This window comes from Toxorhynchites rutilus, chromosome 1, assembly GCF_029784135.1.
Source record: "Toxorhynchites rutilus septentrionalis strain SRP chromosome 1, ASM2978413v1, whole genome shotgun sequence".
Taxonomy (NCBI): domain Eukaryota; kingdom Metazoa; phylum Arthropoda; class Insecta; order Diptera; family Culicidae; genus Toxorhynchites; species Toxorhynchites rutilus.
In genome coordinates, this window is record NC_073744.1 from 95,679,046 (window position 1) to 95,696,088 (window position 17,043).

Sequence of the window (17,043 nt, forward strand, 5' to 3'; positions counted from 1 at the left end):
AACACTAGCGAATATCATGTTCGAGTTCAAATAAAAACATTGAATTTTCACATCGCGTGGACATGTGTAAGTGTTTTTCGGAAGACTGGTTCTCATGCTTTGGGGAAATTTTCGGATTGAATAGAGCTGTCGTATCATGTTGATAATGTCAGAGCAAGAATAGCAGAGTAGTGTTTCAAGATTATGGATGGAATTCCACCAGGCCCAGAGTTTGAGATGCTTTTATTTGGGCAAGCGTTTTGAAAAGACACTGCGTCATTAGTTGATGAGGACCTATTTTAGGTAGAAGTGGCGTGCCTTTTGGGAAAGAATGTTTCTGATTGAATCATCAATTAAAACACGGCTGATATATCGACAGAAACAATGCTGTTGGGCCACCGTATTGATATAATATGATCCTTGCGATCGAAAAAGCTCCTGCAGCGCTACGAATACGCCACGTCAAAGCAAACTCAATAAGATTGTATCTCAATCCACTGGGGAAGGGTCGGTGCAGCGGATGTACGATTCTACGACGGATTTCTGTGTTTTTTCGTTATTTTCATAAACACTAGTTCTCTAGCTTCTGTGGGGATATAATAAATAGAGAATACTTGAGAGTGTTTTAAATTACGTTCAATTTTATTGATCCTCCGAAAACTTACATAATTTTTCTCATTTTGAATGGGATATTTGGTGTTTATCTGTTCCTATCAGTTATGGCAGATTTGAAATTAAATTCGATCATCGATCATCGTCTTATGACAAGATTTTCAGTGAAATCCTTCAGAACACCTATGTTTATGCGCTGTAAAAAAGAACAGAATGAAAATTGTGATTTCATAGAATAACTATTATATATGCTCACCGATGTAAGGCCTGTAACTAGCGAAAGCAGCGATTTCCTTGGGGGTCTACAATGGCGCTTCCCAGCTTCTAAACAACATAGGTTCGGAAAGCAATCCAAGGTACTGTTACACGCCTTAGGATGGATGTCAAAAATTACTGGCGGTGCCGGAGTGCATTGCAGGTATTGAGAGAATGCTTCAATGGCTGACAACTAAATCAATAGAAGTAAACTTCTCAACAATTTGATAACAAACTCACGGTAAGCTAATTGTCTAGCTGCTGGATTCGGAGATTTTTCAAATAACGGCTGTGAAGTACGGCAATATTTGTTATCGCCATCAGGGCAACAAATTCGAGGCCAGCAATCATTGTCATCTTCACATGTTTTGATATCCCAGAATGTTTCTGTCAATGGTTGTTCTGGACAACGTCTTGGAACGCCGAATATTGCTGTTGAGTAATTTAGGTTATCATCAAATAAATGAATGTCGATTTTAAAAAGAAAGTCTTAACACGGAAAATCCATTCCAGTTATATATCATTCTAGTGAATGGAACGATTTTCACCATGTAGTTACTGCTGATACGTTCTTGTGTTCAACTAGGAGTATAATCAACCCTGAACTCAATCAAATATACTTGTTATATTCTGAACGGTATAGATAACTAATTACCATGAACATTTTTTTTAATCGTAAAATGTAATAATCATTATTAACAGGTGAGTCATAGAAGCGGGACTAAATTCATTCATGTGTTTACGTTTGTTTACGATGAAGGTCGTGGAACAGAGTTTTCTCCGTGAGTCCGTCTTTCGGATGTTTGGACAACATCCGGAGGTGGTTACACGAAGAACTGTTTTATAAAAAAGCGCCATAAGGATGATGACAGGCGCGGTCAATCGAGTTGTATTGGGCCATACTGTCCCAGTCGGTGCACACAGCAGTCCACCACTGCTCAACAACTCAAATCCTGTTTCATGAGATGTGTCAAAAAATTGGACCTCGGGGTGGTCCAAACCATGATGGCGAGGTTTCCGGAAATCTTGAGATTGAAGATGAAGAACCACTATCTGTCTAATTATTTCACACCTCAAACGCACATTGTATGGACTTACAATAAAGAATTGAATTCCTGAGGGGGTCTCCGTAGCCACATTGGTTGTGCGTTCGCTTAGTAAGCGATCGATCGTGAGTTCAAAACTCAGGACCCTCATTGACCATCTTTGTGTTGTTACAGAATAGCTGCGTCCACGCAACAATCATCAGCGATGGAGATCGATCCACGGTCGAAATAAGATCGATTTATCCATACAACTGCTCTGCTCTGCAAGACACATCGGGCTGCTGTTCTATAAATAACTCAACAATGATCAATCAAAACTGTCTCCGCTGTCCGGTGGTCCCACTGGATAATGGAAGAACAGAAAGAATACTCTTACGCCTAAATGGCTACTGTGTGAATGTACCATATGTAATGGTAAAGAAGGAATACTGGCGAATGGCAACTGTGTAATGTGCTAATTATAGATATATAATAACTATGTAACATGTACACGATTAAAATTCGGCTCTGTTACAGCTAAAAATGCCAATGAGCCTTAAAATAAATAAATGGGATAAAAAAAAAGAATTGAATTTAGAAAAAAACCTTTTTTACCAAACGTGATTTCATTTAGATCAGCTACTTATGACTCACCCGTTACTACCTTGGCATACTACTTAAACTAATTGACCCTAAACCTTAAACCAGCTGTACAAATTTCGTAAGATGTGATAGTTGGAGGTTTGGTAACGATCCAGTGGCGTCGAGTGTAGCTTTCGCACCCGGAACGAAAGAGTTAATTTTCACCCCCCGCCGCCAGAAAAGTAGAAACATTAGCACCCAGAGCGGAAGAGTCGGTGCCGCACCCGGGACGGAAGAGTCAATTTGCACCCCACCCCCCGCCAGAAAAGACCCCTGAACAACATCACATTTTGACGTAGGACTACGTCTAACCGGAAGATATAGGGGGTGAAATGAAAATCTAGGCACTGAACAAGTAGGAAAAAATGCAAGATTTGGAACGCTTATAACTCGAGCATTTCTCAATAGATCGCAAAGGTTTTTGCATCAATTGATAGGAAATATATCTACGCATCTATCATAACGAATAACATTTCATTTTTCTTGAGATAAATAATTAAATAATTGTGAAATATCAAGCATTGTCCAAATGCACTATGTGCCCATTTTTGATTGGTCCATTTTGTGCTCCTCAAATCGTACCGTCCAAAACGGGCAACCAGAGCAGCAGCAAAATACAATGAAGCACGATTGGAAAGGAAAAAGAAAAAAAATGAACGAAACATTGGTCGCAGTCTCACACATGCATAATTCTCGAGCCAGCCAGTCAGCTTAAAAATCCCCGCTCCGCTGCCGTAACGATCATTCTCATCGAAACCGTACACCACATCGTTTCGCATCACATCACATCAACAAACCAACACAAGCAGCCATGTCTGGACATGACAAATGAGGAAAAGTGAAGAGAAAGGCAAAATCCCGCTCGAACCGTGTTGGTTTGCATTTCCCCGTAGGTGTATTCACCAATTGCTCCACAAGGGTAGCTAGGCCGAGCGCGTTAGTACCAGTCCACCTAGCCGCCGTTATATAGTTCCGGCCGCCGAAGTGATCGAGTTGGCTGGCAAAGCTGCTCGCGACGATAAGAAAACTCGCATTCAGAACAGAACACATTCGGTTCGGTGGACATCAAGACAAAAACAGGCAGTTGCAGCGAGTGGCGAGTGGCAAACGCAATCGCAAAACGGCAGCAGGTAGCAGAAGAAAAAAGTTTGTTCTTTATACAAACTGCTGTGGTGGCAAATCCAGAACAAGGCGGCATCGAGGGCGTTCGAAATGGTTTTTTTCAAAACCACGAGTACTAAGTTTTCTAAATTGGAACCATTCCATAAAACATGGCGCTTTTCAGGGCCATTAAACCTTCCAAAAAAGTGTTTACGAAATACAGTTCAATGCTTTCTAAAACAATATCCCAAATAATAATAAAACACAAATTTATTTTTTCATGATTTGTTTGCCAGGAGATAATTTGTTTGAGTATGAGAATTTGGCAGTTGTTCTGAGGTTGGGGACTTTCCCGATTATTCAATTTTCACCAATTCTTAAATTGATTTTAGATTGAAAGTACAGTCATTTACATTTAGCTCGACATTTAGCTAATTGGACGGACCTGTAATGCGACGTATTTATTTGGACATTTTTGTAAATATAGAGTTCGGGGTCCAAATTTTGACCCCACATTAAAAGTGGACACTGTACCACTGTCATAGCAAATGTTCAATTACAGTTTAAAATCGCCTCCAATGCGACACTGAGTGGTGTTTCGGCACGTCGCATTAAATATAATTTATGTTGTACAGTAACTCACAGTCACAGTCACAAGCTGGATGGGAAGAAATTTTCTAACTGTGAAAGCTGTGGCGAGTGGCAAACGCAATCGCTAAACAGGAAGGTTTAGCCGAACAAGATGGGGATATCGAGTGATAACAAAACAATAAACTCTTTAGATTAAAGATAATTTTGTGATCCTGAAAAGGACCTTTTTTAGCCTGCATCTGAATCCAACGAGCGAATAAATCGTAATGAATGTATTTTCTTCTTCTTCTTTTTGGCTTTAAGAGGGTTTAAACTCTTGTGCTCCCGTGGCCGAGTGGTTAGCGTCATAACTAACATGCCGGGTGTTCAGGTTCGATTCCCGTTCTGGTTGGGGGAATTTTTCGTCAAAGAAATTTCCTCCGACTTGCACTGTGATCACGCGTATTCTAGAGCTTGCCACTCAGAATGCATTGCAAGGCGTGTCATTTGGCATAGAAATCTCAACTAAGTACTAATAAAAATGACGCAAGTAACGTTGAGACGGCGAAGTTCCTCTAGGAACGTTAGTGCCATTAAAGAAGAAGAAGAAGAAGAAGGGTTTAAACTTTTCAGTTCATTCGCCTCTATGAATGTATTTTTTTTGCCATCGCTGCCTTTTAACGCTCATTCGTTCGTCTCGTTGGACTCGCCCCTTTGGCTGAGTCTGCCGATTTGTCTCTATCCTGTGAGCGTGTACCGCTAAAGTACAAAACGCGCGGATCCGCTGAAAAATATATCATTCTCTTTCAAACCGTAAATCAGTGTGGTTGTATGGCATCATTTCACATCTCACCGCATCAACGGATTGGTGCCGTAGCACCAGTATACCTAATAGCGGTTATAGAATTTCTGCCGCTGGAGTGCTCGTTGCGGTGCACATTCGGTTCGGTGGCAACAACTAGTTTCAGCGAGTGGCAAACGCAATCGCAAAACGGCAGCAGGTAGAAGAAGGAAAAAGTTTGTTTATACAACCTGCTTTGGTGGCAAAACTAGCCTCCGTAAAACACGGCGCTTTTCAGGGCCATTAAACCATTCAAAGAAGAGTTATTAAAAGTTATTTACAATACCAATGCATTCTAAAGTGACATAATATGACATATAATATGAACTGAATTATTTTGTTTATGCGTGTTTTTGAACTTATTGATGGTTGGGGTCTTTTAAATTGATCATTCAGTTTTCACAAACCCATACATGGTTTCCGAATTAAAAGTGGCTTCAAATTACAATACATTGTATGCAGGATGGCATTAACGAATTTTCTCGGTAGCATGAACTGCTTTCTTTGGATGATAACTGATGTTGAAAATTGACTGACGTTACATCTGCATTGTATAGAAAAATAACTAAGGAGCAACATGATGAGCTATGTAGTTCCTGCTGCTCTGTTCTTATTTTAAAGAACTTTAATCCGAATGTCATCCGTCCCTGTATTTACTGTTGGTTTTTCAGAACGCTTATAGCTCGTTTATTTCTCGACAGATCGTAGAGTTCGTCTCCAAAACCTCAGTTCTTTTTCTTTTTTATTTACTTTGTTTGCGGAGACTACAAATCTTACAATTCATTCGTCTCCGAAACCACAGTTTAAGGTACGGTAATGTGCTCAATAGAGAAATATATGATAGTAAATGAGCTGATGACCACCTATGCATTCCCTATCACAGCCATCATTTTGATTGTACGATATGTGCCAAATACGCCAAAAGAAGTTTGTAAAAAAAAAACGCAAAAACACAACACCAAAGGTTCTTTTCTGAACCCCCAACATGTTCATAAAGAGTAAACAGTAAACTAATCCATTTTTCAGGTAGATAAGTAGGTATTCACGTAGGAGAAGAAAATAAAACAATATATTTAAAATATATATTTAGCAAAAGCTGTCCCCTTTGTATGGTCCTACGTCACTCCGGTTATGTCCCCGACATTACCCACCCGTCTTTTTTTCATCCAACGATGAGATATTAGCTAACTCGTGTAATTCGGTATACTAGGTGGACCCTTTAAGATCATACGAAGGATCTTATTGAATTCTCTGTACTCTTAATTTATGCCTATTTACACAGCTCTTCCAGATTAACATTCTATATACAATTACTGGATCATTCCACTGTTTGTCAGGCCGTTTGCAGTTTGTAGTTTGTTGTTCTTCAGTGACACAGTCAATCTGTACAGTGGCCATATCAGTGCATTGCATTTGGTGTTGATTCTATCAACATGCGTCCCAAAAAGTAGCTTGTTGTCCATAATGAGGCCAAGGTAAGTGACATCACCAGACTACTCCACCGCAGTACCGCTGAGTCATCATCAGCCGGTATAATTCGAAGAGACTTGGAGTACAGAACATGGTCTGGGTATTCGCGGTATTGATACAAAGTTTCCATTTGTTGAAATATTCTGCAGGGACATCAAAGCCTCTCTGAAGATTGGCTGCGAAAATTCAAGTCACTATACCGTTGTAAATAATTTCGGTGTCATCTGCGAACAGTGACATAACGTCATCATCCGTATGGGGAGGAAGGTTCGATGTGTAGATGTTGAAGAGAATTGGCCCAAGAATACTTCCTTTGGGTACTTCAGCATTGATGTGAAATGATTTTGAATTCATGTTATTTGAGAAAGACTCAAGTTTCTCAAGAAAAAACATTGTTCTTCTCAGCAATATTGTATAGGAAGAATAGCCTTTTTCAAAGAGCTTAGAAACACATGAGAGAAGACTAATGGGATAGGTAGAAGGTTTGAAAAATGGTATGACCTTAGCTATCTTCCAGCTCAAGGGAAGGATTCTAGATATTGTCGAAACCTGGGGCGTTTATGTTCTTCGAAGTTTTCAGAGAGGTCAGTAGTTCGTCAGCTATGATATCTCGGTCGATTGGAACTGCCAGTTGACTTTGATAAATCAATGCGATTTGCTTCTGCAACGGAAATCTTGAAGGGATTCTTGATGTTTAGCCCAAGTTTGTGGGAGTTGACGAAGTGCTGTACTATCTTATTAACCTTCTCTGCTGTTGTCATCTGTAACTGTTGGTGTAAGTGCATGGGTGAGATACGCAAAACTAACGCGTCTTGTTCCGTATTCAATTAATTGGAAATTTGGGATATACCTGAGCGTGGATGATCGTGATTTTTCACTGCTTCATGCCACACTCATTACGACGAGACGACGTTACACTCCCCATCTTCTCACCGAAAGCCCGGATACCCGCCACTAGGTGGTACTGTTTTTATGGGTAAATGAGATGGCGAAGTTTTAAAAACGGAAAAAATTGGGGGTATCCACTCCTTTTTCATAACTGTAGAGTCTTCCGGCAGCACCGAGTACAAGTTGCTCTGGAGTAGACGATTCGCTGTTGGGGCATTGGTTTGGGTGGGGGCCTCATTCTTCGGGGCCCCAGTAGCTGCATCGGTGGTACGTCCGTGACCTATTTTCAATTCCTTGGTGATATTCATCAAACACGCCAAAGCGTGTTACGAGTCATTACGTTCTTCCTCGTTTCTAAACGATCAAACTTGTTGATATTGGTTATTTCTTTGTTTCATGTACATTCCAGCATTGTTTGCTCTTCATTTCAAGGAGTGGTTTAAGATTCTAGTTTTGTTTAAAAAAATCTCACCGATTACTTCGTACATATATATTTGAATTTTTCATCTGGTGCGCTGCAAGCGAGTAAAGCTCATAAAAAGTGGTGCGCTATCGAGACAATCCGGCAGCAAGTCACATCATCACACATGCTACACAGCAGCGGGGCAAGTAGAAGTTTATTTTCCTCTTACCTCTTCCATCATTCTGTATAGCTTCTGTGCTCGATTTATACCATTGTTTAACTTTGTGTTTATCATATCGGCAAGCGTTGGCATTAGGGGTGTTCATTTCTTACATCACCGTTGAACTTTTATTGGAACTTTTTTCATTTTCAAATTACACATAATAACAAAAATTTAAATAAATAAAATTTTCAACAATAACTAATATAGAAATATAATTTCTTTTACTAATTTATATGTTCCAAATTATCATATTCTGTTCATATCGAACAGTTGTCTACTTCTTCGTTTTTATTAATATGGCAGAGAGCGGGGAGGATCCCCCATCCACGCCAAAGAATATATCAGATAATGAACCTCCTCCTGAAGAGCAGGAGGATGAAACAGAAGATGAGGAGGAAAATTCTGTATACGAGATAGAAAGCTCTGAAGATGAGGAAAAAGACGAGAAGCAGGATTGTCGTCTAAAAGAATACCCGGATGGCGCCAAAGGCCCATTTATCGTATATTTTAGACGAAAATCCAAACCTCTTAACGTCATTCGCATCTCAAAAGAGTTGACACAGAAATTTTCCGAAGTTACCGAGATTACTCGGATGGGGCCAGACAAATTACGAGTTGTCGTCTCCAGCAGAACCCAAGCGAATGAAATAACGCGCTGTGATCTCTTTGCGATCGAGTATCGCGTATACGTACCCTGTTGCAACGTTGAAATAGACGGTGTAATAAACGAAAAGGGTTTGACTCCAAAAGAGATACTCGATGGTGTCGGTCGCTTCAAGAACTCCTCACTTAAAAGTGTGAAGATTCTTGAATGCGATCGATTGAAATCTGTGTCACTTAAAAATGACAAAAGAGTTCTCAATCGGACGAACTCTTTTCGTATGACATTTGAGGGTTCCGCCCTTCCAAACTACGTTGCAATAGGTGCACTTCGTTTACCTGTTCGGTTGTTTGTACCCCGGGTAATGAAATGCAACAAATGTATGCAACTCGGTCACACGGCCGCCTATTGTTGCAACAAAAAACGTTGCGCAGATTGTGGAGAGAACCATGATGAGAATCCTTGCCCGAAAGAGCGCAAGTGTCTTCATTGCGGCGGGACTCCTCATGATCTTACTCAATGCCCGGTATACATACAACGAGGGGAAAAAATCAAGCGTTCCTTAAAAGAACGTTCCAAGCGGACTTATGCAGAAATGCTTAAGAGTCCCGTTCCAACGACTCAGGACAATCCCTACTCCATTCTGCAGAACGACGAGCCTGTTGCTGACGCTCCCAATGCAGGAAGTTCCGGTACATCGCAGGGTGCCATCAGGAAAAGAAAAATTACTTCTTTTCCATCACTCCCCGGAAAGAAAACCGAAACCTTTAAGCTTCTACGCACCAGGGGTCAGCACTTCCCGGAGCAGCACCCAACACGTCTGCTCCTATTTCGCGGTCGAGGCAACAGCCTCGCTTGCCTGCGCTTTCTGACCTGGTGGACAACATTTTAAATGCTTTAAATATAAATGACCCTCTTAAAAGCATAGTATTATGTTTGCTTCCAATTGTGAGAACATTTTTGAAAGAAAAATGTGGTTTTTTGGCAGCGTTCATTTCCCTCGATGCCTGATTCAGTGCAAGAGGTCAAAAATTTGGCCACTGTAATACAGTGGAATTGCAGAAGCATCATTCCTAAACTAGATCAGTTTAAATTTTTAGTTCACAGCTCTAACTGTGATGTATTTTCTCTCTGTGAAACGTGGCTTTCTTCAGCCGATGAGCTGAATTTCCACGATTTCAACATTATTCGCCTCGATCGAAATGACTCGTTTGGTGGCGTACTATTGGGGATTAAAAAATGTCACTCCTTCTATAGAGTCACTCTCCCATCGATGACAGGCATTGAAGTTGTTGCTTGCCAGACACAAATTAATGACAAAAACCTCTGCATTGCTTCGATATATATCCCTCCCAGAACTACGGTAGGCCGCCATCAGTTTTTTGATACTATCGAGGCAATGCCGGAGCCGCGGTTAATCTTAGGTGATTTCAACTCCCATGGAACAGCATGGGGATCACTCTACGATGACAACCGTGCCACTTTGATTTATGATCTGTGCGACAACTTCAAATTGACAGTTTTGAATACTGGGGAAGCAACTAGAATAGCCAACCCTCCTGCACAGGCAAGCATGCTAGACATATCTCTATGCTCTTCTTCGTTATCCCTGGATTGCATGTGGAAGGTAATCCAAGATCCCCACGGTAGTGATCACCTACCAATAATTTTATCGATCGCTAATGAATCAAGCTCTCGTGAGTCAGTCAATATTTCGTATGACCTCACGAAGAATATTGACTGGAGAACATTTGCGGAAATAATATCTGAAGTAATTGTTCCAATGCATGAACTTCCTCCACTCGAAGAGTATAACTTTATATCGAGTTTGATTTACGAAAGCGCACTTCAAGCTCAAAAGAAACGTGTACCGGCTACCACTTTCCGACGTCGTCCTCCATCACTTTGGTGGGACAAGGAATGTTCAAAGGTCTACCTTGAAAAATCATCCGCTTTCAAAAAATTCAGGAAAACTCGTTTAGTGGAATGGCTTTTAAAGTACCAAGCTCTAGAAGCCAAACTAAAAGGTTTGATTAAAGCAAAAAAGCGTGGATATTGGCGGAAGTTCGTCAATGGTTTGTCAAGGGAGACCGCTATGAGCACTCTTTGGAATACGGCTAGGAAAATGCGTGGCTGGACCCATACAAGTGAGGAATACTCTGACCGTTGGATTTTTAACTTTGCAAGGAAGGTTTGCCCCGACACCGTTCCTGCACAAAACGTCGTACGCGACATTCCACTTCAAAGCGATTATGAGAATTTTTCGATGGTGGAATTCTCAATTGCACTTCTCTCGTGTAACAATTCAGCTCCGGGGTCGGACAAGATTAAATTCAACTTGTTGAAGAATCTTCCCGACTTGGCAAAACAGCGTTTGCTGAACTTGTTCAACAAGTTTCTGGAGCTGAATATTGTCCCGCATGACTGGAGACAAGTGAGAGTGATAGCCATACGGAAACCCAACAAGCCGGATTGCGATCACAACTCGTATAGGCCGATTGCAATGTTATCCTGTATTCGTAAATTGTTAGAGAAAATGATTCTACTTCGTTTGGACAAGTGGGTCGAAACGAACAATTTGCTGTCAAATACGCAGTTTGGCTTCCGCCGAGGTAAAGGGACAAATGATTGTCTCGCACTGCTATCTTCTGAAATCCAAATCGCATTTGCTCGCAAAGAACAAATGGCTTCCGTTTATCTCGATATCAAAGGGGCATTTGATTCAGCTTCCATGGAAATTCTCTCAGAGAAGCTTCATAATCGTGGACTTTCACCAATTCTCAATAATTTCCTGTACAATTTACTGTCAGAAAAGCACATGATTTTCTCTCATGGCAGCATGGCATTAACCGAAATCTTCTCGTTACAGTTTTATGGGTCTACCACAAGGCTCCTGCCTAAGCCCCCTCTTGTACAGTTTTTACGTCAATGATATAGATGATTGTCTAACTAGAGACTGCACGCTGAGACAACTTGCAGACGATGGAGTTATTTCTATCACGGGTACTAACCCCGTCGTTCTGCAAAAGTCGTTGCAAGATACCCTGAACAATCTGTTCACGTGGGCCCTCAAGCTGGGTATTGAATTCTCTACGGAGAAAACTGAAATGGTCGTTTTTTCTAGGAAGCACGAACCCGCCCAATTCCAGCTTCACCTATCCGGCAAAACGATCCAACACTCTATGTTTTTCAAATACCTGGGTGTATATTTTGATTCTAAGTGTACCTGGGGGAGACACATTGCGTATTTGAAACAGAAATGCCAGCAAAGAATCAATTTTCTCCAAACAATTACCGGAACATAGTGGGGTGCCCATCCAGGAGACCTCATTCAGTTGTACAAAACAACGATTTTATCAGTGTTAGAATATGGCAGTTTTTGATTCCGATCAGCTGCCAGGATTCATATTCTCAAGCTGGAGAGAATACAATATCGTTGCTTGCGTAGAGCCATGGGGTGTTTGCATTCGACACATACGATGAGTCTCGAAGTTTTGGCAGGAGTACCTCCGCTTACTCTTCGGTTCACAGAATTATCCTACAGATTTCTCATCCGTTGCAAGATCATGAATCCATTGGTGATTGATAACATCGAAAATCTACTCCAACTGACTCCTCAGTCAAGTTTTATGTCTTTATACCATGAGTACCTTACCCACGACGTGCACCCTTCACCAGGCATCTCCAACCAAGTTTGCTTCCCATACTTCTGCAATTCCTCTGTCACTTTTGATCTGTCCATGCGACAAAAAATCCATGGAATCCCAGATCACCTACGCTCCGATTCTATTCCGCCGATATTTTCGGCAGAATATGGGAAAGTTAGATCTGATAAAATGTTCTTTACTGACTTTCATAAACGTTCATTCATTCATAAACATTCATAAACGGGTCCACTGGCTTCGGCATCTTCAATGAAAATTCCAGTGCCTCTTTCAAACTCAAAGATCCTTGTTCCGTGTATGTCGCTGAACTGGGTGCGATATATTACGCATTAGGGATCATTGAAACATTGCCCATCGACCACTATTTTATTTTTTCAGACAGTCTCAGCTCAATAGAGGCAATCCGCTCAATGAAAGTTGATAATCTTATTTCCTAACAAGAATAAGACAACTATTGAGTGTTTTGGTCGAAAAATTATTCAAGATTACCTTAGCCTGGGTTCCCTATGGGCGCTTTAAAAGGCACACGTTTTGAAAGGCAAATTGCATATAATGAATTTTTCCACATTCCTCGTCAGTATACGCTCGTAAGTTGGCAGCGCATGTGGAGTGGTGATGAGTTCGGTCGTTGGTTACACACGATTATCCCTAAGGTCTCGACGAGTGCATGATTCAAGGGATTGAATGTCGGTCGTGATTTCATTCGCTTATGTCTCGGCTTATGTCCAATCACTACAACCTAAACGCGCATCTCTATCGCATTGGGCTCGCAGCAAACAATCTTTGTGATTGTGGCGATGGCTACCACGACATCGAGCATGTTGTCTGGTCGTGTATCCGGTTCCATGCTGCTCGCTCTCAGCTCTCTAGAGCACTGAGAGCACAAGGCAGACAATCGGATATCCCCGTCCGGGATATCTTAGGTAGCCGTGATCCTGATCTTCTGCTTCATCTATACCTGTTCCTCAGAAACGCCGATGTCAACGTTTAATGATGTTTCCTTCGTTGTGTCCCCGTTTCATATCCCTCCTATCCAAACGATAAACTTTTACTTAGTCGCGGCAATACATACACACACTCTTTACAGATACACGGGCCAAAGGTTGTGCAGTCCACTGATCATTCAACAAGAGCCAAAGGTTGTACCGCTCGTGACAACTCTACACGAGCTGATGATTACGCCGGCTAGTGACCATTCTATCCTGGATTCCTCGAGTCGAGAAAGACGCACCACGCTAGATATGGGGTACAGACTAGGGTGGCGTTGCTGATTAATGGTCAGCTGCATCCCAATAGGAAGTATCCCGTGTCGGGCATCTGTACGACGGCAACATACTAATTATGAGAACACTTGTAATACTAACCTCGAGCCAACCGCGAGTAATCGGTTACATATTACTAACATAGTTGTAAGCAAACATTGTCGAAATATTGAACTCCCGGCCCCGTTAGGCTGACGCCATATGAGCCTTAATAAAAATATATATTTTGGAAAAAAAATATATTTATATATAAAATCCTTGATTTCTGTATCGATTACGATCTACAAAACTATCCTTCGTCACCAATTTGTAAAACTCCCAAGGAAGGTCTTAATTCCGGTGATCGGGAATAATACGGTAATTGGTAATACATTAATAAAGGGTGTGTCAAATCAAATTGCATCACGGAAAAAAACGCTGTAGAAATTCGCCCAGTAGACCGATCCTTTTGAAAATTTTAGACAGTAAAATAAAAACTATTAAACAACTTTTGGCATTTTTTTTATTCATACTTCGAGCCCAAGCCCGTATGCTCGCACCTTCCTCTTTACCCCGTCCATAAGGTTCTGTACAACGTCAGGTTGTAGTTTTTTTTGAACAGAAATCCATTTTCTCTTGAAGTCCGCCTCTGATTTGACAACTTTTGGGTTCTTCCGGAGGGCCTGCTTCCTAATCGCCCAATATTTCTCTATTGGGCGAAGCTCCGGCGCGTTGGGCGGGTTCATTTCCTTTGGCACGAAGGTGACCCCGTTGGCTTCGTACCACTCCAACACGTCCTTTGAATAGTGGCACGAAGCGAGATCCGGCCTGAAGATGGTCGGGCCCTCGTGCTGCTTCAATAGTGGTAGTAAGCGCTTCTGTAGGCACTCCTTAAGGTAAATCTGCCCGTTTACCGTGCCGGTCATCACAAAGGGGGCGCTCCGCTTTCCGCAAGAGCAGATCGCTTGCCACACCATGTACTTTTTGGCAAACTTGGATAGTTTCTGCTTGCGAATCTCCTCCGGAACGCTGAAATTGTCCTCTGCGGAGAAGAACAACAGGCCCGGCAGCTGACGAAAGTCCGCTTTGACGAAGGTTTCGTCGTCCATTACCAGGCAATGCGGCTTCGTCAGCATTTTGGTGTACAGCTTCCGGGTTCGCGTCTTCCCCACCATGTTTTGCCTTTCGTCGCGGTTAGGAGCCTTCTGAACCTTGTATGTACGCAGGCCCTCCCGCTGCTTGGTCCGCTGGACGAATGAACTTGACAAATTCAGCTTATTGGCGACATCCCGGACCGAACTTCTCGGATCACGTCTAAACTGCTTAACTACGCGCTTGTGATCTTTTTCACTGACGGAGCATCCATTTTTGCCGTTCTTCACCTTCCGGTCAATGGTTAGGTTCTCGAAGTATCGTTTTAGTACTCTGCTGACCGTGGATTGGACGATTCCCAGCATCTTACCGATGTCCCGATGTGACAACTACGGATTCTCGAAATGAGTGCACAGGATTAATTCACGGCGCTCTTTTTCGTTCGACGACATTTTTCCACATTTACGAAAAATTGACAGTGAAGCATGGCCTACGTGATCTATACACTCTTATCTGATTATAAGCGGAAGCTGAAGATATAATTCCTAAAAATTAAATTTCTACAGCGTTTTGACGTAGGACTAGGTCTAACCGGAAGATATAGGGGGTGAAATGAAAATCTAGGCACTGAACAAGTAGGAAAAAATGCAAGATTTGGAACGCTTATAACTCGAGCATTTCTCAATAGATAGCAAAGGTTTTTGCATCAATTGATAGGAAATGTATCTACGCATCTATCATTACGAATAACATTTAATTTTTCTTGAGATAAATTGAGATGAAAAATAAAACGAGAGATAAAAAGATTGTGAAATATCAAGCATTGTCAAAATGCACTATGTGCCCATTTTTGATTGGTCCATTTTGTGCTCCTCAAATCGTACCGACCAAAACGGGCAACCAGAGCAGCAGCGAAATAGAATGAAGCACGATTGGAAAGGAAAAAGAAAAAAATGAACGAAACATTGGTCGCAGTCTCACACATGCGTAATTCTCGAGCCAGCCAGTCAGCTTAAAAATCCCCGCTCAGCTGCCGTAACGATCATTCTTTATGTGGACACCGACTGGACAACATCGTTGCTGGACGAGCTGGAAGGCGAGGGATCGAGTGCCTTTCTCAAGGCAAGAGGGTGGAGGTGGTAGCGCTGGAGTAGAATAGAGTAGAGTTTTCAAAGGGCCTTTCTCAAGGCTAGAGACGAATGAACTGCAAAAGTTTAAAGTCTCTATAATACAATACCTTAACTTACCTTACCGTAACGATCATTCTCATTCAAACCGTACACCACATCAGTTCGCATCACAACACATCAACAAACCAACCCAAGCAGCCATGTCTGGACATGGTAAAGGAGGAAAAGTGAAGGGAAAGGCAAAATCCCGCTCGAACCGTGTTGATCTGGAGTTCCCCGCAAGGGTAGCTAGGCCGAGCGCGTTAGTACCAGTGCAACAGTCCACCTAGCCGGCGTTATATAGTTTCGGCCGCCGAAGTGATCGAGTTAGCTGGCAAAGCTGCTCGCGACGATAAGAAAACCCGCATTCAGAACAGAACACATCAAGACAACAACAGGCAGTTGCAGCGAGTGGCGAGTGGCAAACGCAATCGCAAAACGGCATCAGGTAGCAGAAGAAAAAAGTTTGTTCTTTATACAAACTGCTTTGGTGGCAAATCCAGAACAATGCGGCATCGAGGGCGTTCGAAATGGTTTTTTTTCAAAACCACGAGTACAAAGTTTTCTAAATTGGAACCATTCCATAAAACAAGGCGCTTTTCAGGGCCATTAAACCTTCCAAAAAAGAGTTTAGGAAATACAGTTCAATGCTTTCTAAAACATTATCCAAAATAATAATAAAACACGAATTGATTTTTTCATAATTTGTTTGCCAGGATCTGATGAGTATGTGAATTTGGCAGTTGTTCTGAGCTTATTGATAGTTGGGGACTTTCCAGATTATTCAATTTTCACCAATTCTTAAATTGTTTCCAGATTGAAAGTACAGTAATCTACAATTCGACATTTAGCTAATTGGACGGACATGTAATGCGACTTATTTAGTTGGACATTTTTGTAAACATAGAGATCCAAATTATGACCCCACATTAAAAGTCGACACTGTACCACTGTCATCGCAAATGTTCAATTACAGGTTAAAATAGCCTCCAATGCGACACTGAGTGGCGCTTCGGCACGTCGCATTGAATGTAATTTACTGTACAACATGTCACAAAGCTGGATGGGAAGAAATTTTCCAACTGTGAATCGCTAAACAGGAAGGTTTAGCCGAACAAGATGGGGATATCGAGTGACAACAAAACAATAAACTCTTTAGATTGAAGATAATTTTGTGATCCTGAAAAGGCCCCTTTTTAGCCTGCATGTGAATCCCACGAGCGAACAAATCGTAATGAATGTATTTTTCTTTCTTTCTTTCTTTTT

The 17,043-nt window shown here is 41.7% G+C and overlaps 1 protein-coding gene across 3 annotated transcripts in view; it reads right to left on the bottom strand.

Annotated features, from left to right (window-relative positions):
- Positions 1-465: 465 nt before the first annotated feature.
- LOC129763192 (uncharacterized) overlaps positions 466-17,043 on the bottom strand; it is a 101,105-nt gene continuing 84,527 nt past the window's right edge. For 2 of the 3 annotated variants that reach the window (XM_055762022.1, XM_055762023.1), the window contains exons 4-6: positions 1,087-1,278; positions 848-1,032; positions 617-787 (exon numbers count right to left, since the gene is read on the bottom strand). In XM_055762022.1, coding sequence (XP_055617997.1) covers positions 731-787; positions 848-1,032; positions 1,087-1,278 — 434 coding nt within the window. In that variant the 3' untranslated portion in view covers positions 617-730. Of the gene's footprint in view, positions 566-616; positions 788-847; positions 1,033-1,086; positions 1,279-17,043 lie in introns of those variants that run through there. The other variant, XR_008740826.1, reaches the window with a different exon arrangement.